The 24,262-nt window shown below is 37.5% G+C and overlaps 1 protein-coding gene across 3 annotated transcripts; it reads left to right on the forward strand.

The window, feature by feature from the left end:
* The first annotated feature begins 594 nt into the window (after window positions 1-594).
* LOC136250882 (NLR family CARD domain-containing protein 3-like) lies at window positions 595-24,175 on the forward strand. 3 transcript variants are annotated; one of them, XM_066043210.1, is made up of 5 exons: window positions 595-693; window positions 16,101-16,207; window positions 19,594-19,896; window positions 20,678-20,944; window positions 21,246-24,175. In XM_066043210.1, exons 2-5 carry the CDS (start codon window positions 16,156-16,158, stop codon window positions 24,002-24,004), a joined length of 3,381 nt encoding a protein of 1,126 aa, XP_065899282.1. In that variant the 5' UTR covers window positions 595-693; window positions 16,101-16,155; the 3' UTR covers window positions 24,005-24,175. The 3 variants fall into 3 exon arrangements, with proteins under 3 accessions (XP_065899282.1, XP_065899283.1, XP_065899281.1); XM_066043211.1 differs by having other exon boundaries at window positions 634-686; XM_066043209.1 differs by lacking the exon at window positions 595-693 and adding an exon at window positions 14,336-14,507.
* Window positions 24,176-24,262: the final 87 nt, after the last annotated feature.

A 24,262-nucleotide genomic window follows, 5' to 3' on the forward strand; every position in this document is an offset into this window, starting at 1 on the left:
TGAGTCATGAACAATATAGCATTTGTTATGACACATGCGTTTACAAAGGTAATGTCAACGAATGAAATACATGCACTGTATATACTTTCAAATTGAACATGATGAATGTAACTAGGTGTATGTGTCTCTCTGTTAGTAATAGCACGCATATACAGTCAATAATGGTACTATTGTACTAGTGGACTGGACAACTTGATTTCTGCTTAAATATCTGGGAAATATGGTTGTAGTTATTTCCTATAAAAAGACCTCGGACGGCTGTCAACTTTTCCCAGCTGCACATGTATATAGCTAGCACTACAGTGTAATAGCTAACAATCTAACACTGTCGTTCCGCTCATCAGATAGCTCAGTTTCAGTACTGGTTGAATGTAGAGAAAATCCTGAGAATGTTCCCAGGATGTGCATGTGCATGCATGGGGATCTTCAGGCTTGTATCCCTTGACTACTATACTATAGATTGCAAGCAGTATGAAGTCACCACAGTTTCTGGTTGCTTTCTACACTTTTGATCAGCTGAGCAGGCTGCCTAGCAATTTATAACAAAGGAAGTATTAATGCGGACAAGAATAAACGGGCGCCGCCCAAATAATATTCTGTGTTTGAAAAGAGGTACGTAAGAGCGGGGGCGGGTAAGAGGCGAGAGACAGATAAAAGTTTTTGATCAACTAGTTGAGGGATCACAGGTATATGGTACGTTAATTCGTGTATTTGATTCATGTAATATAGAGCGTACAATAGCTATATGTCCGAACAGACTATTACTGAACTGATTTTTTTTTTTCAAAAACACAAACTACTCTAGTGTCAAGCCCAAGGTCAAGCCACACTGGTTGTATGAAGATAAGTTTTGGGTGAGTTAGGGTTAGAGCGAGCGAAGCGAGCGTCTACTGGCCAGTACGTTATTGGCTGGAACCGGGATTCAGTATCCACTGCCCAGATCAATAGTCTCGACTGAATCAGCGTATAGTAAACATTTGATGCGCCGAAATGTAACTAGCCGTTCATGAATACACCTTTTCCGGACAGTAAACTGTCAGATCTGCCTGGCAGGCCCGTGACCTGTGTACAGTTACTGTGCCTCATCACACAGCGTATAATAGGATTGTTGATACGCAACCATAGCAACTAGACATCCGTGACACCCAAGTGTTGTATAAGCATAGCAAATATTTTCATCATGTGATTTATGTGACATCATACACACATGTGCAGCTCATGAGCTGTCAATCATTAAGTAGCTGGCTTGTTTCCCCATCTCCTTTTTGTTTACTCAGGGGTGGTCATAAATTTTTCCATAAGTGAAAAATCAAGCTAAAATTGTAGTTATATTCATTCAATGCATGTTATTTATGTGCAAAATCACACAAAATCTCATACCATAGCTGCAAATGAGCTTGAACCCTTATTTGTATTTTGTCTGCCGAACTATACTGACCCTAAATTCTGATATTTTCACCTATGAAACAATTATTCAAGTTGAATTAAGTGTGTCAAACTAAATTAGCATATCAAAACAGTCCAAATGTCAGATATTCCAGATCTCCGCTTAGGATGTTTTGCCGTATTTTAAGCAAGGCACTATCACTTTTGCATGCTTTGGTTTACGAAGAATCTGTTTAATTTTGGGACTCCTTGATGATTGGTGATTCAAGTGATGAACGGAAGGATAGAGTATTACTAAGTTTACATGTTCAGCTGTGTAACAAGGACTGTAACTATAGTATTAGCATAATATATGACATAATGTTAAGCATTGATTAGAATAAGGACTTTCGAATGATTAGAACACACATTGTAATATTCATTATTGCTGCCAGCCGTTCCCCACGCTACAGCTGCATAACCACACATTTAAAATCATGTGTTTTGGACATGTTTCATAACATAATTTCTGTAAAATAACCAGTTAATCACCTTGTACGGTTAAATTACGTAATATGCAAGCTTGCATGTAAATGCCAGGCCTCAAATGCAACAAATTTGGTTGAGGGGTTTTCCCACCAAGGTAATAGAATTTTCTCTAAGTTTATTGTGTGGCATCATCAGCAGTTTTTAGAGTAACTCTAGGGCATTTTTGATGTACATGTATGGTGTGCTGTAGAGATACCGGCGCTAATGTTCATATGTGACCCAGTCTGGGAAAACTGGGCTTATCGCCTATTTTAAAGTATCGAGAAATGTGGATGTTGTAGCTTGCCAATGGTTGAAGCTATGTGTACCAAATTTTCACATGTTTTACACCAATTCCTTACCTTCCAGTGTACAAGTAGCTAGCAGCTAAGTTTCAGATAGTTTTTGAACCGATGTTGGCTGTATTAGGCAAGCTCCAAATGGGTGGGAGGCGGGGGCCCGGAAGGAGGGCCAGAGCCTGTTCAAAAAATTAAAGAGGAATGCGTATGGATGAATTAGGCCAAGTTATGGGTCATTCAGGTCAACATTATGGAGCTGTACAGCCACATACAGCCATCCCCAGGCTGACCATAGCTCCATTAAGGCCCCACACCACACGTATGGATCACCACTGGGCTTGGGAAAAGCATCCAGCAAATGCAGACCACTCAAGTCCAGCTGATAGTGGTGTACGATATATCGAAAAATATCAATATCACAATAATTTGTTGTTATCGTATCGATTTTCGATACTGCTTTAGGTATCAATTTTCGATACTGCTTTAGGTATCAATTTTCGATACTGCTTTAGCAGATTTCGATATTTATCGAAAAGGCAATATTTTGCGATAATTATTGAAATATCGAAGAATATTTCGATAAATCTACAATTAGTGTGTGTTTGCACAATCATGCTAGAAATGAATGTTGGTTCTGTTATAAGCTTGTCTACCAGTTTTCTAGGCTTATTATTACTTCTATGCAATAGCTTTAGTGTGTAAATTGTATTTGAAGCATATTTATAAATATCAGCCACCCACGCAATTACTCCACCCACACAATTAAAAATTATCAAAAATCAAATCAAAATTCGATATTTACCCCAATATCGTATTGATATCATATTGAAATGAAAATCCTGATATCGCATACCACTACTCTGAAATAGCGTGCACCCCTACAATTCGTCTGGGTGATAAAAAATTACAAAGAGCTTTACATACTGTATTGTATTATGGCTTTTTCTATTGGCAAAACTTCATACTTTTACCTTTGCCTTTGAAATCACCTTCACAGCATTCAAAACTACGTGGTGACCTTTTTTTCTTCGAAGTGTACATTTAGCCGGTCACGGTGCAAATATTTATTTAGCTGGTCGTTTGTTGTATAACTCCAGGTATCAAACACACTAGTTGTCTGAAGGTAAGTTTTTGGGTGAGTTCAAGGTGAGCTAGGTTAACAGTGGTAGAACGTGGGTACTCCAAACCTGGATGTGTGGGTTTGAGCCTCAGTCGCGTCGCACTTATTTCTTCGTTTCTTATACCTTTTTGTGTCACGATTTTTTCAGTTGTTTTTTTTTTAAATAGCAATGACCAGCTAAGTATCAACAGCCTTTTTTTTTTGGTCTTCAACTTACAGTTGCAATTCCAGAGAACCTGAAACCCTGTCTGAAAATTTCTAGATCATTGTCACTATTTCCATGAGACATTACCTGTTCTGAACTCTTCACAATGAACCCCGTCTGAAAATTTCTAGATCTGCCCCTTTAAACTATTTTCTATAGCTATAAGAGGGCCCTCATTAGATCCTTTCCTGGGAAACAAATGTAGGTATAGATATAATTTTTGTGCTGTTTGTTCTCCCTATGTTAAAACAAATATGAATCACAAGATTAGAAATGATTCAATGTACGTAAAGCTGCTCATTTTGTTTCAACACACAATAACCTCTATGTTATCCCCTGAGAAGAAATGATGAATTTTTCACCAAATTATCAACAATCTGATCTATTTTGATTGGGGCTGCAACTTGTTACTTAGTACTGCTATTGAAATCCACTTTTGAGAATCTTGATTATATCCCTGGGTATTTATAACTGCATGGTCATGGAAACACCAGTGAATTTTACAAACTAGTAGGAATCATTAGAATGAATAAATAAAAGTGCTTAATTATCATATGCAACACAAAATTTGATCCATAAGTATTTTAGCCATGCTTGTTTATTGGGGGCATGCCAAAAAAAATCATGTGGCCAAGAAGCCAGTGCACAACACCGTGAGTATATTGACAGGAAGAAAGAAAAGGCAATTTTTGCACCTCCATAGCTCTGTGCTGCCTTTACGAAACAAGACAATTTTTGCCCACCAACTTTAGTACTCCACATACCAAATTTGAGTGAAATCGCTTCAAGCGTTCCCGAGATATGCGATTTCAAAAATTGGCTTAATTTCTTCATTTTTTTCTTTTTATTTTTCTTCCTTTTTTTGCACACTTATAAAAACTGCTATAAAACGTAAACGCCATATCCAATTTCCTTGAAATTTGGCATACTAAAGAGGCGCATCTTGGTACCAAGTTTGGCTGAAATATGATAATCAGTGAAGGAGTTATTGGCGATTATTCACGAAAAATAACATCAATATGTTGTCACGCCTACAGAGTAAACCACTTATGGGAAGAAGCTGAAAATCGGTCAGTGAATAGGTGAACTATTGAACCTCAAACCTTTTGTGGTTTGAAAGAAATCGAGCTAAACACCATGAAGATACAATGAAAAAACCAACAGTGTGTAACAATTTTGCAATCAAGATTAGGCCACTCCAAGAAAATTCCTTGTTTCCCATTTCATTGACCTCAAAAATACATGCAGGCGGGCGGTTCATTGTCTATTATTCATTATAGATATTCTCAAAATTCATAACTAACTTACAGGTAAGAATACAGTAGAAATATTTAAACTAAAAACCTGAACAGTAAAAAGCTAGCTAAATGGGCTTTCTGAATGCTAAACTAGTTACTGCTATGCAATCACAGGATAAAAAATGAATAAAATGTTCAATTGACAGCAATAATGAATGACCATGCGGGAAGAGAATCTACATGCGGGTGGGAAATGGGAAACAATGAATTTTCTTGGAGTGGCCTTAGCTAATAAAAAATGACTACTTGCCACACTTACCAGATGAACCGCTTGGAGCAATCCTTTGAAAGTCGCTGTACAGATGGAGTAATCATCTTAGAAAGGCTCTTCAGTGGTGTAGAAGAATCAGACTTAAAGCCACAGAGTTATAACATGAAATCCAACTTGGTGTAGCAAGTACGAGATCGAGATACTCTAATAGAGCAGTCACCCTGAAAAGAGATCAACTATAGAAACAAGCAACCCTGTAGAGATATCAGCTAGAAACAAGTTACCCTATTGAGATCAGCTATGCAAACAAATCACCCAGTAGAAATATGTGCTGGAAACAAATCACCATGTAGAGAGATCAGTTAGGAACAAGTCACCCAGTAGATAGTTCAGCTAGAAACAAGTTACCCTGTAGAGAGATCAGCTATAAACAAATCACTCTGTAGAAAGGTCAGCTGGAAACAAGTCACCCTGTAGAGATATCAGCTAAAAACAAGTTATCCTATAGAGAATCAGCTACAAACAAGTCACCCTGTAGAGATATCAGCTAGAAACAAGTTATCCTATAGAGAATCAGCTACAAACAAATCACCCAGTAGAAATATGTGCTGGAAAGAAATCACCATGTAGAGAGATCAGTTAGGAACAAGTCACCCAGTAGATAGTTCAGCTAAAAACAAGTTACCCTGTAGAGAGATCAGCTATAAACAAATCACTCTGTAGAAAGGTCAGCTGGAAACAAGTCACCCTGTAGAGATATCAGCTAAAAACAAGTTATCCTATAGAGAATCAGCTACAAACAAATCACCCTGTAGAAATATGTGCCAGAAACAAATCACCATGTAGAGAGATCAGTTAGGAAAAAGTCACCCAGTAGATAGTTCAGCTAGAAACAAGTTACCCTGTAGAAAGATCAGCTAGATACAAGTTACCCTATAGAGATCAGCTACAAACAAATCACCATGTAGAGAGATCAGTTAGGAAAAAGTCACCTGTAGAGAGTTCAGCTAGATACAAGTTACCCTATAGAGATCAGCTACAAACAAATCGCCCTGTAGAGAGATCAGCTAGCACCCTGTAAAGACATCAGCTAAATACAAGTTACCCTATAGAGATCAGCTTCACCCAGTATATGTGCTGGAAACAAATCACCATGTAGAGAGATCAGTTAGGAACAAGTTACCCTGTAGAGAGATCAGCTACGAACAAATCACTCTGCAGAAAGATCAGCTGGAAACAAGTCACCCTGTAGAGATATCAGGTAGATATGAGTTACCCTATAGACAAACAAATCACCCGGTATAAATATGTGCTGAATACAAATCACCATGTAGAGAGATCAGTTAGAAACAAATCACTCTGTAGAAAGATCAGCTGGAAACAAGTCACCCTGTAGAGATATCAAGTTACGCTATAGAGAATCAGCTACAAACAAATCACCCAGTAGAAATATGTGCTGGAAACAAATCAGCATGTAGAGACTGCAGCTAGAAACAAACTGAAAAGAGTTCAGCTACAAACAATGAAAGTTTCAGCTACAGTTCAGTTATGTATATAACTACAGTATGTGATAGTGTTAAATATACAAATATTTAATCAGACGAAAAGCTATACACACAATTACTTCTTTTGTTCCACAATTCCTGCAATAAAGAAAAAAAATTAAAAGGAAGCACCAAAGCCAGTTTATGGCCAGCTTTGTGGCTTGCAATACAAAAAAAAGTGATATCTAAACCAAACAGTCAAGCTGTAAAAAAAGAGTGCGGCCCCCAAAAAGGCCAGGGTGAAAAAAGATGTGAAATCAAAAGTGGTGGCCAAGAAATGGCCGTGATGGTAGGTTCATGGCAAAAAAATTTAATTATGACAATTCAGGTGAATTTGGTGCCGAGTCCTAGTGGAGGAGGCAACGCAAATTTACCTGAATTGTCATAGTTAAAATTTTTGCCATTAACCTATCATCACAGCCATTTCTAGGCCACCACCTTGGATTTCACATCTTTCTTCACCCTGGCCTTTTTGGGGGCCGAACTCTTTTTTTACAGCTTGGCTGTTTTGGTTTAGATATATATTACTACCTTAATAGGGTAAAGGAGAGATTGGATTTGCATAATCATCCTTTTAAAATCACTTTTTATTGCAAATGGTCCCTACTAGCTTGTAATTTTCCTTATTTCTTTACACACTTGTTGTTGGTAACATAATTTATCATTAGTGACCTCCTATATCACTACATCAAAGCAGCAGACACATGAGGCTATAATTGTATGACAAAACATGTGCCCCTATACTAATTACTGTTGATTCGTAGCATGTTTTGTCAACCGCAGTACAATAAAGCACGTAATGTTTGCACCACATCTCCGAACAGTCAGATTGTTTTTAGGATAACTTTGCATGTATAGTTATGCTGTGTAACAGGAAATCATTCTGCGAAATGGCTACATTGTGTATTGGTAATTAGTAAAGTGCATGTTTTGTCTTGCGATTATATAATCTTATAACATTACATCTTGTGCTGTTCTTTTCCATTACAGAAGTTCACTATAGAACGATTTAGTATATACAGTATGTAAGTTGCCACACAAGTCTAGTAGAGGTCATTACAATAAAACAAGGGGATCATCACCTGAAATGCAAATTTAATTTCTATATTATTATCCACATAAAAAGGGGCAAAAGGGCAAAAGCCTGGGTGAAAACAAGTTGTGAAATCAAAGGTGGCGGCTAAGAAATGGCTGCAATGATTTTAATAGGACTGGAGGAAGGACAATTGAGTTGGTCAGACCATTGTAGATGTTGAAATTGCATGTTGTTTCCTGAGAGAGGAGTTGCTGCACAGTCTGCGTAGTGCAAAGTATGAGCATTCTAGGGGTATAGGGGCATGCACCCCCCCTCCTTCCTTCCCCCTTCCCCAGAAATTTTTGGAAATTAGACACTCGGATACAGTTAGCTATTCATCTAGCCTACATTGTTGTTCTTGATAGTTTCTATACTATTTGCAACAATCTGGAGCTGGACAGACTCGAACTATCTCACTTCCATGCAATCACATGCTATCTGTGGATGATCATATCTACACATGCATTTTATAGATGTTGTTGAAAATGCATGGCATGAGTTGTTACCTATAGTTCCTCAGCCTAACTAACATACAAAACTACATGTATAGTACTTACAATTACTTACAGCACAGTATACCGTTCACATCATTTTGTACACTAAGTTAAAATTGTGAGATCTACGTATATATCATGTGCACTGATTACTGCATTGTGGAAACTATCATGTGTTCATTGATTCTGAACCAGCACTCTTAAATAACGATTTTTCATAAAATAATTTTCAGCATTTCTTGGCTTGTCACTCTTGGCTTCTTTTTACCAAGCCTTCGCTGGCATTAACAACCTAGGTGCATCATTCCACAGCAGGAAGCTGTACACCCACACAACTATATAGTATATGACACCTGGTGGTCATCTGGTGAGATTTTGAGTAGAAATCACTTCTCTTCAACTACCCACTCATCCGGTCAAGATACTGAGCAAACTCTCTTACAGTAGATTGCAAAACAGTTGCCAGTTACAATTCCTTTCGCTGGTGATATCACTTGAAAAATAGCCAAATAGAAGATACTTCGTAAGAATCTGGTCATCTATCATTGGTTGGTTTTCACATGAGAATTTTTGTGTGGCTGACAACCGACATGCACAACACTATACCCCACACTATGCCATTATCAAATAGTGATTGATCTCGTGATTGTCCACCAATATATTTACATGATGATCTGCTCACTTCATCACACACTATACTCCTTCAGACATACCAGTATAGCATACTGCATTAAAAAGTTGTTGTAGCTGGTTGCTACATGTAAGGCTTCCATTGTAGCTGTGCAGTGAATTTACTGTATAGCTGCTAGCTACCTAAATAATAAACATCATAAGGCAGCTATTTTAAGGGGGCTCCCTGAGGGAAAAAGTTGCAAGTCATTGCTTGCTTTTAGCATCAGTTTTAAGGCCGGCATTTTCAAGCCTTTAAACTGCAAAAGTTCCACACTCAGACCTCCTTGAACTTCTAATTTACAACCATGTAGCAAGTTTCATAATCATGCTGTGCCCCCTACATTACCTATCTTTCATTGCCAGCGTAGGTTTGGTAAAAAAGCCAAGAGTGACAAGCAAAGAAATGCTGAAATTATTTCATGAAAATTGAATCGTTATTTAAGGTGGCGCTGAACCGATTAAGGGCAGCCGTACAAAGTTAATTGGACAGCATGTTTGTGGTAATGCACAAACAAACGCAGAAATCCATGGACCACAGCGAAGTGTCTCAGTGGACTAACAGAACAAGCTCTGCCAGACTGCCCAGCTACTGTTGTTGATAGAACTAACGTTATTTATGCTTTAACACTATTAGCTTGTCACAACTCTGGTTAATTCGTTGGCAAACGGCACCAGCTGCCATCACGTGATTACTGTTATACAGAGCGCACCCTACTAGTTACACGGTCTCCTTTCTCGCTAAATAACTTCAAAATTATGCACCACATACCATCAAAATTTGGTATAGGCATCAGGTAAGCATTACTCTACAATAGTGCACTTCGAATTTTTGCGATTTGGGCTTGGTGGTGTTGTTGGCCAACATTGTAGTCCACAGGCGTGCATTTTCACTACTTTCCATGTTGTTAGCAGTAAAAGGAAAGCGTAGAATTGTTCTACAAGGTGAGAAACGGTTGGAACCGAAGTGGTTTAGCGCTAGGTTGTTTATTGGCCAAGTTATTTAAAGAATCAGCTTGAAGCTTCAGAGTTATATAGGCGTATAATGAAAGCATGTTATTTCACGAAACTTTGTATGCTAAACTAAAGCATCACAGGCTATCACAACAGCCTTTTAGGCGTAGATTAAGTTGTACACTAGCGAAGTTTTGGGCCACCTTAAAATAGCTCATTAAGCGCGCGGGTTGAAACAAATTGTTTTGTGCGACTGGACTTAATCGGTTCAGTGCCACCTTAAGAGTGCTGGTTTAGAATCAAAGAACACCTGCGGTACAGATGATAGTTTCCACAAAGCAGTAATCAGTGCACATGATATATACATAGATCTCACAATTTTAACTTCCTGTACAAAACGATGTGAACGGTTTACTGTGCTGTAAGTAATTGTAAATACTATACATGTAGTTTTGTATGTTAGTTAGGCTGAGGAACTATAGGTAGCAACTCATGCCATGCATTTTCAACAACATCTATCAAGACACACGGTAGTGTGTCGTGCGGCCCAAGAAGCCGGCGTGCCACCCGTGAGTATATTAACAGGAAGAAAGAAAACGCAATTTTCACACCTTTGTAGCTCCGTGATCCCTTATCCGATTGCAACCAAATTTGCTACAGAAGTGCCGGCTAGGTAGGGGAGTCCACATTCCAAATTTGAAGAAAATTGCTCTAGCCATTTTCTGAGATACAAGCAACCAAAGTTTGGGGGTTTTTTTTCATTTTTTTTCTTCTACTTCTTTTCGCACACTTCACAAAATCCGCCATAAAACACAAATGCGTGCTCCAATCAGGCTGAAATTTGGCACACTTAAAGGGCTCATTAAGGCAAATCTCAGTACCAAGTTTAGTAGGGATCCAATAAACATTCACAGAGTTACGACTGATTATTTGCATAAAATAAGGTCGAAGATCTGTCACGCCCACAGGGTAAACCCCTTGAAGGAATGAGCTGAACATTGCTATGTAGATGGAGTAACTATCGTAGGAGTACCTTTTTGTGGTTTGAAAGGAATCCAGTTGAAGGTCATCGAGATATGACACAACCCAACCTGTGTCACAATTATGCAATCGATTTTTATGAATAAAAAACTATTAGTTTTCACGCCTAGCAGGCAAACCGCTTAGAACAATGAGCTGAACATCAGTGTGTAGCATCATAGAAAGTCCTTGCAGTAGTACAGAAGAATCGGATTACAAACCACTGAGTTATGATTCGAAAGCCAACTACGTGTAGCAAATGAGAGATCAAGATACTCTAATAAAACAGTCACCCTAATAGAGCATTCAGCTACATTTATAATGTATTCCATTATAGAATTATATTACATTACAAGTTATTCTGTAGGGAGTTCAGCTACAAACAGTTAATCTTATAGACAATTCAGCTACAAGCAAGTCACCCTGTAGAGAGTTCAGTTACAAATATGTCGCTATAGAGATTTAGAACAATATAAGTCACACTGAAGAGAGTTCAGCTATAAACAAGTCACCTTGTAGAGAGTTCAGCTACAACAAGTCACTCTGTAGAGAGTTCAGCTACAAACAAGTCACTCTGTAGTACAAACAAGTCACCGTGTAACTGGAGAGTTCAGCAACCAATCAAAAAACCACTCTGTAAACAGTTCAGCTATACAAACAAGTTATAACTCTATAGAAAAGTTATAACTCTATAGAGAGATCAGCTAGAAACAAGTCATCCAGTAGAGAGATCATGCAGCTAGAAGACATCACCTTATAGAGAGTTAAGTTACAAAGAAATCACCATGTAGAGAGTTCAGCTGCAAACAAATCACCTCTAGAGAGTTCACCAAGAAACAAGTTCATCCTGTAGAGAGTTCAGCTAGAAACAAATTACCCTGTAAAGAGATCAGCTAGAAGAGGTCACTTGTAGAGAGTTCAGCTACAAAGAAACCACCATGTAGAGAGTTCAGCTGCAATCAAATCACCTGTAGAGAGTTCAGCTACAAACAAGACACCATGTAGAGAGATCAGCTAGAAGAAGTTACTTTCTAGAGAGTTTAGCTACAAAGAAGCCATCGTGTAGAGAGTTCAGTTGCAAACAAATTACCCTGTAGAGAGTTCAGCTACGAACAGATCACCCTGTAGAAAGATCAGCTAGAAAATGTCATTCTGTAGAGAGATCAGCTAGAAGGATCACCTGGTAGAGAATTCAGCTACAAACAAATCACCCTGCAAATAGTTCAGTTACAAACAAATCACCCTGTAGAGAGATCAGCTAGAAGAAGTTACGTTGTAGAGAGTTCAGCTGCAAACAAATCACCCTGTAGAGAGTTCAGCTACGAACAGATCACCCTGTAGAGAGTTCAGCTGCAAACAAATCATCTGTAGAGAATTCACCAAGAAACAAGTTTATCCTGTAGAGAGATCAGCTAGAAACAAGTCATCCTGTAGAGAGATCAACTACAAAGAAACCATCCTGTAGAGAGTTCAATTACAAACAGATAACCCTATAGAAAGTTCAGCTAGAAACAAGTCATCCAGAGATCAGCTAGAAACAAGTCACCCTGTAGAGAGATCAGCTACAAAGAAACCAACCTGTATAGAGTTCAGCTACAAACAAGTTACATTATAGAGAGATCAGCTAGAAACAAATCATCTTGTAGAGAGTTTAGCTGCAAACAAATCACCCTGTAGAGAGTTCAGCTAGAACAAGTCACCTTGTAGAGAGTTCAACTACAAAGAAACCACTATGTAGAGAGTTTAGCTGCAAACAAATCACCCTGTAGAGAGTTCAGCTAGAAGCAAATCATCCTTTAGAGAGTTCAGCTATAAACAAATCACCCTGAAAAGAGTTCAGCTACAAGCAATGAGAGTTTCAGCTGCAATTCAGTTATGTAAGAAATCACCTTATTAACTACAGTATGTGATAATCATTCAGTGTTAAATATACAAATATTTAATCAGACAAAAACTATACACACAATTACTTCCTTTGTTCCACAATTCCTGCAGTAAAGAAAAAAAAACAAGTTAAAGTGAAGCACCAAAGCCAGTTTATGGCCAGCTTTGTGGCTTGCAATACAAAAAGAAGTGATATCTAAACTAAAACAGCCAAGCTGTAAAAAAAAAGAGTGTGGCTCCCAAAAAGGCCAAGGTGAAAAAAGATGTGAAATCCAAGGTGGTGGCCAAGAAATGGCTGTGATGGTAGATTAATGGTAAAGTTTTAATTATGACAATTCAGGTGAATTTGGTGTTGAATCCTAATGGAGGGGGCAATGCAAATTCACCTGAATTGTCGTAAGTTAAACTTTTGCCATCAACCTACCATCACAGCCATTTCTTGGCCATCACCTTGGATTTCACACCTTTTTTCACCTTGGCCTTTTTGGGGGCCGCACTCATTTTTTACAGCTTGGCTGTTTTGGTTTAGATAAAATGTACATGTAGATATGATCACCCATAGATAACACGTGATTGCATGGAAGTAAGATACGTAGTTTGAGTTTTACCAGCTCCAGATTGTTGCATGATCCAGCTCAGACCATCAGACTGTCTCCTCCGGCTCTAACAAGTAGATATCATGGTAAGCAAATAGTCTTAGTGACATTATAATGTCAATAAATTGCAATACGATAACATTTCAAACATTAATATCACTGCAGCTGATTCTTACCATTTTTTCATGCCAGTCTTTTTTTTTTTTTTTCAGAGGCTTGCCCTAATTTAAGAGCTCAACCGTTTTGGCTTACACAATAATAAACTCCTGCTCAGTGTTGTTTATAAATATGTCATATTTGATGCATGGTATATATAGCTATAACTTTAAACATTCTGTATTTCCCTTGGCTAATCGGTAAACATCTTTCTAGTTATAAGCACTCTTTACCTTTGCAGTCATCTTTGTGATTGACATTACCTTTACTCCTTCACATATACTTCCAAAAGGACATGCTATATATATATATTTGCATATTCTGATGTCTAAAGCATTAAGTTTACAGTATAACTTCACTACTGTAAATCAGGAAAAATTTGTCATCAAAAAATTTTTGGTGCTGGCTATATCGACGAAAATTAAAACGATGAATTATTTTTAACTATTATACGGTTTTTAACTATTATACGGATAATTTGCACATACAGACATTAACGTGTAGCTAGTTATTCCATCAAAAAATTTTCGTCAATTATGCAAGCAACAAAAATATGTATCATCAAAATTTTAATAGATGAAAATTTTCTATATCTAAATTTTCCCGATTTATGGTATATATTCACTACAACAACTCAATGCTTCTAGTTTTAAAGTTGTTCTTTCAAATTAGTGATTATATATAGTTGCTTGAGATACAACTTAAACATAGCCCATTCACTCTTCCCAGTTACTACACACTCCCTGGAATTATATATATATATTTTATAGTTATAACACACTTACGAAGGATTTGACTAAAATATACGCACGATTCACGAGAGCGTGCAGCGCTCAAGTGAGAGTGCTATATTTAGTCATATCCTGAGTAATCGTGTTATAACTGTTATTTTCTACACCCCAGTAGATGGAAAACGATTATAGATAGTAAGTTATAGTGAAACAGCACCTCCTGGAGATGGAAATCAATAGAAATTCTTGATGGATCAGACGTTTTACACTTTTAATGGTGCCACGCCCACATAGTCGCGATTAGTGAGTTATCTATGAAGGAGACAAGAGTTCATCAAAACTTGTTCCAGTTCCTGAGGTGAATAATTGTTGATTGATTTAGGCGCTTGTTATTAGAGACTTGTTTACCGTTTAGATAATGATTTTGCGGAATGTGTGAAGTTACACCATATATAGTAAGCGTAGCCACAAAGCGTGGTATATCAGTTATATACCACAGTTTGCCTGGTATACCACAACGCGGCGCTTTTGATCTCAATCACAGGTGTGGTATATATCATACAGTACGATAGTACTGTATAGTAGGGACATAGAAGGTGTGCGGGGGGCGATCCGTGATATAATATAACCCGAAAACCTGCCACAATTTTTCCTCACAACGACATGACAGTATTGGTTGGGTAAAACCAAGCCCAAAAGTGTCTCCAGATCGACCCGAAACGTTTGCATCAAGTTGTTACAGAATTTAGAAGAAAAAAATTATTCAACAGAATTTTCTACTACCTGCCTGCCTGCTTGCCTGACGCCTTCAGTCAAGCGTAGCGGAAAAGTGGCTACAGCTACAGCCCTAATTTCTTTGCAGAAACATTTGTAGTTTGCTTAAGAAAAAACTGGTATATTGATAAGCATACAATGCTTGCGTTATTGTCTTACCTTTTATCATGGCCATCAGTCAAGGTTTTACCGCTGAGTGTTAATAGACTACAGTACGGCTTCCATACCAGTGTATATTGCACCAAACTATTCGAATACACGTGGTCGCCGGTTGCACCAAAAACACACGCATATGTGACTCGCTGTTGATATCGATCAGAGAGAGCAACTCACAGCGAAGTATATAGCAATGTGTAAGTCAATAAATATAGTTTATTTAGTAACAATGTTAAACAGAGTCGGGTCATCCAGGTCCTGCTTTACAGATTATTCAGGTCTGACCCCACGTGCTAAATTAAATGTGGACATGCTACTACACGTCATAGCGTAGCTCTGCTTCTTTCGTGAGCCACGTCCACTTACATAAATTACAGTCTGTAGACATATGGTAACCACGTCCATTCATCAGTGTGTAGGTATGCACGAATCCATGTCCATTATTGTCTGCAGGCTTATGTAGAGCCACACCCACTGATCAGTTGTTATTGTATGAGTCATAATCTAGTGTAATAGTGCTGTGAGTAACTCAGCAGATATTTAGTGGTCATGAGCTTGTAAAAAAAACTTCACAAACAAGTAGCTATAAGAAAAATTTGGAATTATAAATTAGATTAGGGACAATGTATAATGCTGCAATAAAAAGTACTGAAACAAGCTGGATCGGAGTAGTACGTAATGTCCAAATACTGTAAAACAATAATAAGCGAATATCCCTACTGTGCATTGAGTGTAGCACAGTAGGGATATTCACTTCTTATTGTTTTACAATATTTGGACATTACGTACTACTCCGATCCAGCTTGTTTCAGTACTTTTTATTGCAGCATTATACACAGTCCGTAATCTAATTTAAAATTCCAAATTTTTTCTTATACTTGTATATATATATATATATATATATATATATTCTTAGCCATACTGGTGTGGTATGCCAGCTTCTTGGGTCACATGACATACTACCATATGTCTTGATCATGTCATATTATCTAATAATATATATATATTGTTACATACATAGGTACTGTTACGTAGATCTAGATACATACGGAGTGCATGTGCACAGTTGGACAAGAATGACAGACAGTAGTTTAGATGTGTTTGAACAGTTCAGATTTGGTTCAAAAGGTAAATATTTGTGTATATATGTATTGCAGAGGTGTGGGGAGGGGATTTAGTAGGTTCCTGGACCACCTTTAAAATTTGTACTTAAAATCCTGCAAAGAAACAACAAATATCAAACTCTCATCAGAACAATAGTATAGGAAAACAAGACAATGCAGTAAAGTGCATAACTTTATTACCAATAACATAAAACTTATACTAATTTGTAGCTCAGATCCAAAGGCTTGAGAGCTCACAAGAGTATACGTGTGTACAAGGAAGAAAATCTTACAGAGAAACTCTATTAGAGCAGTATCTAGTCAGAGCAGTCATTGAGATCCAAAACAAAACACAACAAAGTCATCATTGGGATGTGCTCTGCCCACTACACAACTTATATACTGAGAACAATAGGCAAAGAATATTAATCGGCTTAATTTGACTGTTAAAGGTGTGGTTTGTATCATTCAAGCAGTCGCCACATGGATTTTAAGGTAATAAATGCCATAAGTTTAACCAAGTATAAATATGGTATCCAACTTGGTTTACTCTTTATGTTTGTGTAGAAAAGTTAAAGTTTTCATAATATAAAAGTTTCATATAGTTAGTTACATGACTGCTTATTACAGTATCTCAATCTTTTACAACACTGGTAGCTATAGTGGTAAAAAAAGAAACAGCTGCATTCTTTGTCTCTTGCCAATAGCTACAGTATTGAATATATATATATATATATATATAGTAGTTTTGTGCAAAATAATTTCATGTAAAGTAGCACACATTTATTTGTGTTTTATCACTAATTTAAGATGGCAGCTGCACAAAAGCAAATTTGTCACAACCCACACACTTAATTAACTATAGTATATTCACGTTGAGCTGAATCTTGAAAAACAGCTAAAAATTAAAAGTAGATTTTTTCTCAACAGAGTTAACATTTCAGCCAACCAGATGATTATTGGTAACAGCAAAGGTGTCAACAACAGACACGTACGGTTTAGCTCCACTACAAGTTTGGGAAAGGGCTGTAATGGACACTGTACTTATATGGCTTCCCATAGGAAATGTATTGTGAAAATTTTGATTAGCCATAAACATTATGTCAAACATTTGAACAACAAGATTTTGAAATATTTTTAGTGGGTCAAGCAGTACTACTACAAATGAGCGAGATTTCAAGATCATGTGTAATTGCATCCATGAGTTATTAAATGTTTTTGAGGATTCAGCTCAACGTGAACATACTATATGCCTGTGAGTTGAGATGCTTTAGTTTAGCATGCCTTCATTTCATGCCTACATCAACTGTGAAGTTTCAAGCCTATTTTTGGCCAATGAACAACCTGGCACTAAGCCACTTCGGTCAGCTTGTAAAATAATTCTACACTTTCCTTTTTATTGATAACAATGTGGAAAGTAGTGAAAATGTATACCTGTGGCTAACAACCCGACTAGCAAAAATTCAAAGCATACTATTGTGGAGTAATGCTTACTAGATGCCTATACCAACTTTTGATGGTCTGTGGTGAAGTTATTATGTACTGTGTGGCTATTCAGGGCATGTTCTGTATAACAGTAATCACACGATGGCAGCATGTTGGCAGCTGGTGGTTTGCTTGCGAATTAACCAGAGCTGTGACAAGCTGATATATTTAAAGTATGACATTAGTTGTATCAAAAACAGTGGCTCGGCAGTCTGATAGAGCTCATTCTGTTAGTCCACTAAGATACTTTGCTTTGGTTTATGAGTTTCTGTGTTTGTTCTTGCCTGACCACAAACATGCTGTCTAATTATCTTTGTATGGCTGCCCTTAATTGGTTATCGCCACCAGGGGCGTAGCTAGCCAGAAGGTGATGGAGGGGCAGGCATGCCCCCACGAAACGCTCAAAATCATTCATGATTGCAAAAAGGGCTAATGACCCAATGGTGGGCTAGCCAACATACGGTATTGTATTATTACAGCTCACACAACTAGCTACGTAACTACTTCAGTATTGATTGCTTATCTTTTATCAATGATTCATTCGTCGAGCTTCATTGCACGTGCCACAACTGTACTCCAACAAATTCATCCAGTCCGGTAGAGCTATATTGTTAATATTTTAGTGCTAATACAAGTTACTTTACGTTTGCCACAGCTTGTGTTGCAGTCCTAGCACACTGCTGAAAGGATGACATGTTCACTCACTTCACTCGGCGAAATTCAAATGCCACGTATTGCATGAAATCCCACCAGTCTTTCTTGCTAGCAGAACTTGTAAGCTTGTGACTGATCCAGGCCCGTAGCCAGGGAGTTCTGAAGAACCGCCCTCTTGGAATAGGCCGACTACACTGGCAGCACTGCCGTACAAAGATCTAGTGTGATCGACTCGAGAAAATAAACTTGGTACATTTAACACTTTATGACCTCATAGGCAGTAGGTTCTTAGCATCATCTGGTTTCCTTTGTCACTTGTGAGTTGTGACTCCTGCCGCGGCAAGGTCCTTTGAGCGGGTCACTCTTTAGATTCGAAATGCTCTATCACGTGAGTAATCTAGGCTAAATATAGACATGTGTTTCTAATATTTTCGTTCGGTGGATTCACGAGCGAGTTGATGTTGTGCGTGCGCGTTCACTAGCAACCCCTGGTGGTACCGCGTAGTAATTTGCGTGTCAGTTTAATATTGGTAAGCTTGTGACGGAGGTTTTTAAAAAAACCACTACGGTGATGGGGGGGCAAATGCCCCCCCTTGGCTACGCCTCTGATCGCCACCTTATAATTATTGGGAAATGCTGGTTTAATATTTAGTGAGTTGTAAGTCTCCAATGGTTGAAGCTAGCTACATGTCAGTGGCAGAGGAAGTAGTTGATGTAGGGGGGCTGACCAGAGTATAGAATCTCTGGCAGCAGAGGGTCTGAGGGTTGTCCACCCCCCCCCCCCCCCCTAAAAAAAAGCTGTAGCTTTCACAATGTCTCAAAGTTCATCAGAATTGATTTATAGGTACAATTTGAAGCATTTCAACTAAAACACCAACTTTTTTAGTCAAAAATATTTAAAACAGGCCATTAATAGTTAACAAACCTAGCTATTGACTATAGTATCCAGCATTTATAAGCAGTACAAAACAGCTTTTAGAGACCTGTATCTACTGGTACAGTGGTTAGACACAAACTCCGAGTCAAAGAGTGGTTCGATTCCTACTACAGGAAGGTTTTTTCATTTATAGATTACTGTTTTTATGAAGTGCTTTGAATGCTCTATTAGCATTCTATTAGAGTATATGAATCTTTATTATGGTTTTATCCCCACTCCTAGAAGGATAATTTTGGCAAGATATCATTCTGAAGGGGAATTTTTTATGTTAATGTAACAGCTAGCATGATTAAGATGCTACAATTCACATAACACTCTATCATGTTTTCATATAGCATCACAAAAGCCAACTGCTAAGGACCTGCTTGTTTATGTGAACCCACATATTTCACAAACATGGTTTGAAGTTGGCATCCTTTTGGCAATACCAGTCCATAAATTACAGGAAATTGAGAGAGATCATGGAAATGATGTGGAGTCCTCTTGTATGAGAATGCTTGTTGAATGGTCACTAGGGAGATCTGCTACTTGGGAAAAGTTGCTGTCTGTTATTGATTCAGTTTTTAAAAGTATTAAGCCAATAGTTGCAGAAAATCAAGACAATGTGTGCTTAAACTTAGATTATTTCAGAACAAAAGGTAGGTAAAAATTATGTAATATATAAACCATGGTTACAAGGTGTAATGTATTTATATACACCCCAAGTCCGAAGTCAGAGGAAGTTTTACCACTGATAAATCATTGGTGATAAATCTTTGGGGGGTTTATCTGTACCAGGATGTGGTGAAACCTTAATCCATAATGGTAAACTTCCAATGACTGAGGATGAGAGGTGTAGCTATATATTTTATATATAAGTGCAATACACCATGGTCCATATGATGTATACTATGACTTGTAATGAACATGCATTGCATGTATTATTAACAGACTAACAGGGGCAGTGGAGTAGAGAGAACAAGGGGGACTGTAGCACCTGTCAAAGAGATTATGGAGAGACTAAGCCCTTCTAGAATTATCTCTATAGCTGTCATTGAACAAATGTGCTGTATGGATTCTACTCTAATTTGAAATAGAGCAGTTGCTCTCAACTGTTAAAATCACTCACAGATGAGAGTAAAAATTCCTGGGGGAAGGGAGGAATGCCTACAGACCCCTCTTTAGTTCTACTGAATACTAATATAGATGCCTCAAGATTGAGATACCCTATAGAGCAGTCACCCTAATGCAACTGTCAAGCTAATGTTAACATTGTTCTGATAAACTACTAAACTGATTATCAGATTCAAAGCCAGAGGTTTGATTTTCAAAATTTCCTGCCCCCAAATCCCCTAGATTGGCATGTGTTGCATGAGGACATAATATAGTAGATATGTAAGAGTTTCAATTATTTTTATTATTGAAATGTATTTTATGTAGCATCAGCCATCCCTACATTGAAGGATCTGTTTAAATATGTTACACCAGAGTATGCTTCCAATTGGAAAAGGATTGGAATACTACTTGGCATGTCGGTGGGAGTATTGAATGCTATAGAAAGGAGCTTCCCTACTGATACTAACTGGTGCTGTGAACGAATGTTTGAAAAGTGGCTTGCAATGGATACTGCTCCATCATGGAATAAAATATTTTTGGCCATTGACTCTTGTACAATTCAGTGTGAAACTATGGCTACAACTGTTCAGAGTAAGAAATGATAATATGGTATAATTATTTGGGTGTGGTTTTAAACTAAAAAAAAGCTTTTGTTTTTCCTAATACCTGTATATAGCAACAAATGAATAATTCTAATGATTTATGTAGCTAAACAGCTAGTTTGTTACATTGACTTGCAATTGTAGGAAATAGTATAGTATTTGATTTGTAGTAGTTACAGTTGTTGAAATGGCTTATCCATTGGTATATATGCTACAAATGCACATTGCAAGTTAATTTCAGACTATATTCCAAGAATTATAATGTGTATGTGTTTGTTTTATTTCTGTAGCAGTACCCACAGTTACAAAGCACTTACGTACGTTGTACAAACACACAAGATTTATTTTAGCTAAAGATGAATGGCCCCCAGACCAACCAAAACATTTTACTACTGTAGTACTGATACATCACAAAAATAGACGTACTAAAAGGGAACTTATAGCTTTGATTGAAGCTGCTAAATCCAGTGACATTATTCAAGCCAGTCAGTCTCAAGAAAGTCTCTCAGGTGCAAGAAACAAGGGAGTCAGTAAAACTCTCAAAGACATTTCTGAAATTTTTGTGCCTATGGCAGACTCTAATATTGCTGATGAAAATCCTTATACTATTCTGATAGAGGGTGTGCCTGGAATAGGGAAAACATTTCTATCTAAGCATATTGCATATCAGTGGTCAAATGGCACACTATTAAGTGATAAGAAACTATTGTTTTTGCTTTTCCTCCGTGACCCAGTTGTTCAACAAATTACATGCTTGAAAGATCTTGTTTTATATTTCTACCACAATGATAAAGCTGCCATTGACAAAGCAGAGGCATGTGCAGAATTTTTAGTGAACAACAGTGGCAGTGAAATTACAGTTATTTTAGATGGTTATGATGAACTACCTGATGAGTTAAAACAAAGAGGCTTCTTATCTGACTTGATACAACGTAAAATATTACCTGCTAGCAATCTAGTAGTTACTTCACGCCTTTCAGCATCAGCCCATTTTCATGGCTGCATTGATCGAAGAGTAGAAATTCTTGGCTTTAGTGATGATGCAAGACGGCAGTACATGCAAAATGCACTGAATGATCCTAGCCAGGTGCAATTGCTACAAGCTTACCTTAGAAACCATGCTGTGATTAATAGTTACTGCTACATACCTTTAAACATGACAATTTTACTGTATTTATTTAAAGAGATGAGTCAGTTACCTTACAACCAAACCCAGTTGTACAATAACTTCATATTCCTCACCATATGCCATTTCCTTAGAAAACATAACATAATTCTAACAGTAGAATCTGACGTACCAGATATACATGATTTACCAAGTCCTTATAAGAACACAATCTTAAACCTAGCAAGATTGTCTTTGCAAGGATTGGATGACAATAAATTAATCTTCACTTTCAGTGACATCAGAAAGTGTTGTCCTGAAGTGGACACAACTCCAGAGCTTATTCATGGATATGGACTTTTGCAAGCCATACAGCACTATGAAATATCCCAAACAGCCATGTCCTTCAACTTTGTGCATGTTTCAGTTCAGGAATTTCTTGCAGCGTATAAAATTTCTGTCCTTCCGTATGAGGAAGAACTATGTTATTTGCAGCAAAAGTTTTGGATACAAAATTATCAAAACACTTGGATGATGTATGTTGGCATTACCAATGGACAGAACCCAGCATTCAAGGACTTTCTAGCTGGTGATCTCCCAAGTTCCTCTGGTATAGGAAATGTATTTTTAACAGATCCCATTAAATGTATTTATTTATTTCAATGCTTCCAAGAAGTTAGTGACGAAAAACAATGTAATGTTATTTGCAATGCAAAGATTTTTGAAAAGGGGATTGTTGATTTACATGGGTGTACTTTAATACCTAGAGATGTGGAAGCACTCACTGTCTTCTTGACAAAATCTCAAAACAAAGTATGGGAAAGGCTGGATTTTCTGTTATGCAACATTGGAGATACTGGATGTAGCATTTTGCACTCAGCACTTTGTGAAACAGAAGGACTGCATATAAATAAATTAATCCTGGCAGACAACCACCTGACAACATCGTCTTCCAAGTACATCACAGAAATTTCCATGCATGCAAAAACAAGAGTGCTATATTTGCAAGGAAATCATTTGCAAGATGATGATTATTTGTCAATTCTGGTCCAGAGTAACACACTAGAAGTTTTGGATGTCTCAGGTAATGAAATACAAACAGAAGGTGCTATACAGCTTTCTAAAGCATTAAGATTACACCAAAGCTGTATAAAGGTATTAATATTGATGAACAATGGTATTACTAAAATGGCAGCAGATGAATTAGCACTTGCATTAGCAACCAATACTGCTTTAGAAGTCATCAATTTGTCCCACAATAGGTTGCAAAGCATGGGCATAATTAAGATCTTTGGCAGCTTACAAGAAAGCAACACTAGTCTAAAAGTACTTGATGCAGAGTACAATGAAATCACTGACTGGGCAGCTGACAATATAGCAGCTGCATTAAAAGCGAACACTTCTCTTCAGCAACTTAATTTGTCTGGAAATAGCTTGAAAACTAAAGGGGCTATTAAAATTGTTAATGCATTAAAATCTAATAAAACTCTAAAGATGCTCAGTTTGAGAAGTTGTGATATCACTGATCAAGCAGGAGATTACATAGCTAATGTCATAGCCATTAACAAGGGATTAGAAGAACTAATCTTGTGTGACAACCAGCTGCAAACAGTGGGTGCTACAAGAATTATTCAGTCTGTAGCTACCAATACAACACTACGGTTAATAAATTTATGGAACAATAATATCACTGACCAGATAGCTCATGATGTATCTAAAGTGCTAATTAGCAATTCCACTCTAGAAGAATTAGTGCTTTCTAAAAATCAGATATCAGCAGATGGTGTAAAAATTATTTTAACAGGACTATGTCAGAACAGAGCATTAAGATTGCTGGTAATTCCACACTTACCGTTAGATGAATGGATCTCTTTAAAACCTGAAATAGCAAAGATAACAGAGACAAGGAAATCCTTGTATGGAATAAATCTAACTATACATTAATGATGTGACAATGGTATCTCTGTATTCATGTCATACTGCCTATGGAGGAGGCACTTATAAGCATGTATTTCAAAGGTCTTTCATTTATTGATATCTACTTGTACACGGTCATTGAGGAATACTGTACTCATGCACGCATGCACCACTGAAATTGTACTCCAATTTCAATTGCAACCTTCAAAATTTTCCTGTGAGGCATATACCTATATGCCCTACTATTGTGATTTGCACACTAAGGTACAGTTAACGATTCTTAGA

This window comes from Dysidea avara, chromosome 3 (genome assembly GCF_963678975.1).
Source record: "Dysidea avara chromosome 3, odDysAvar1.4, whole genome shotgun sequence".
Classification (NCBI taxonomy): domain Eukaryota; kingdom Metazoa; phylum Porifera; class Demospongiae; order Dictyoceratida; family Dysideidae; genus Dysidea; species Dysidea avara.

What these genes read in the sequence shown, in the direction of transcription:
- LOC136250882 (XM_066043209.1), top strand. Translation starts at nt 14,464, where the DNA reads ATGAAGGAGACAAGAGTTCATCAAAACTTGTTCCAGTTCCTGAG. An exon ending in AACTTGTTCCAGTTCCTGAG is followed by an intron (nt 14,508 to 16,100) that starts GTGAATAATTGT and finishes TTACATACATAG; the next exon opens with GTACTGTTACGTAGATCTAG. An exon ending in TATGGCTACAACTGTTCAGA is followed by an intron (nt 20,945 to 21,245) that starts GTAAGAAATGAT and finishes TTATTTCTGTAG; the next exon opens with CAGTACCCACAGTTACAAAG.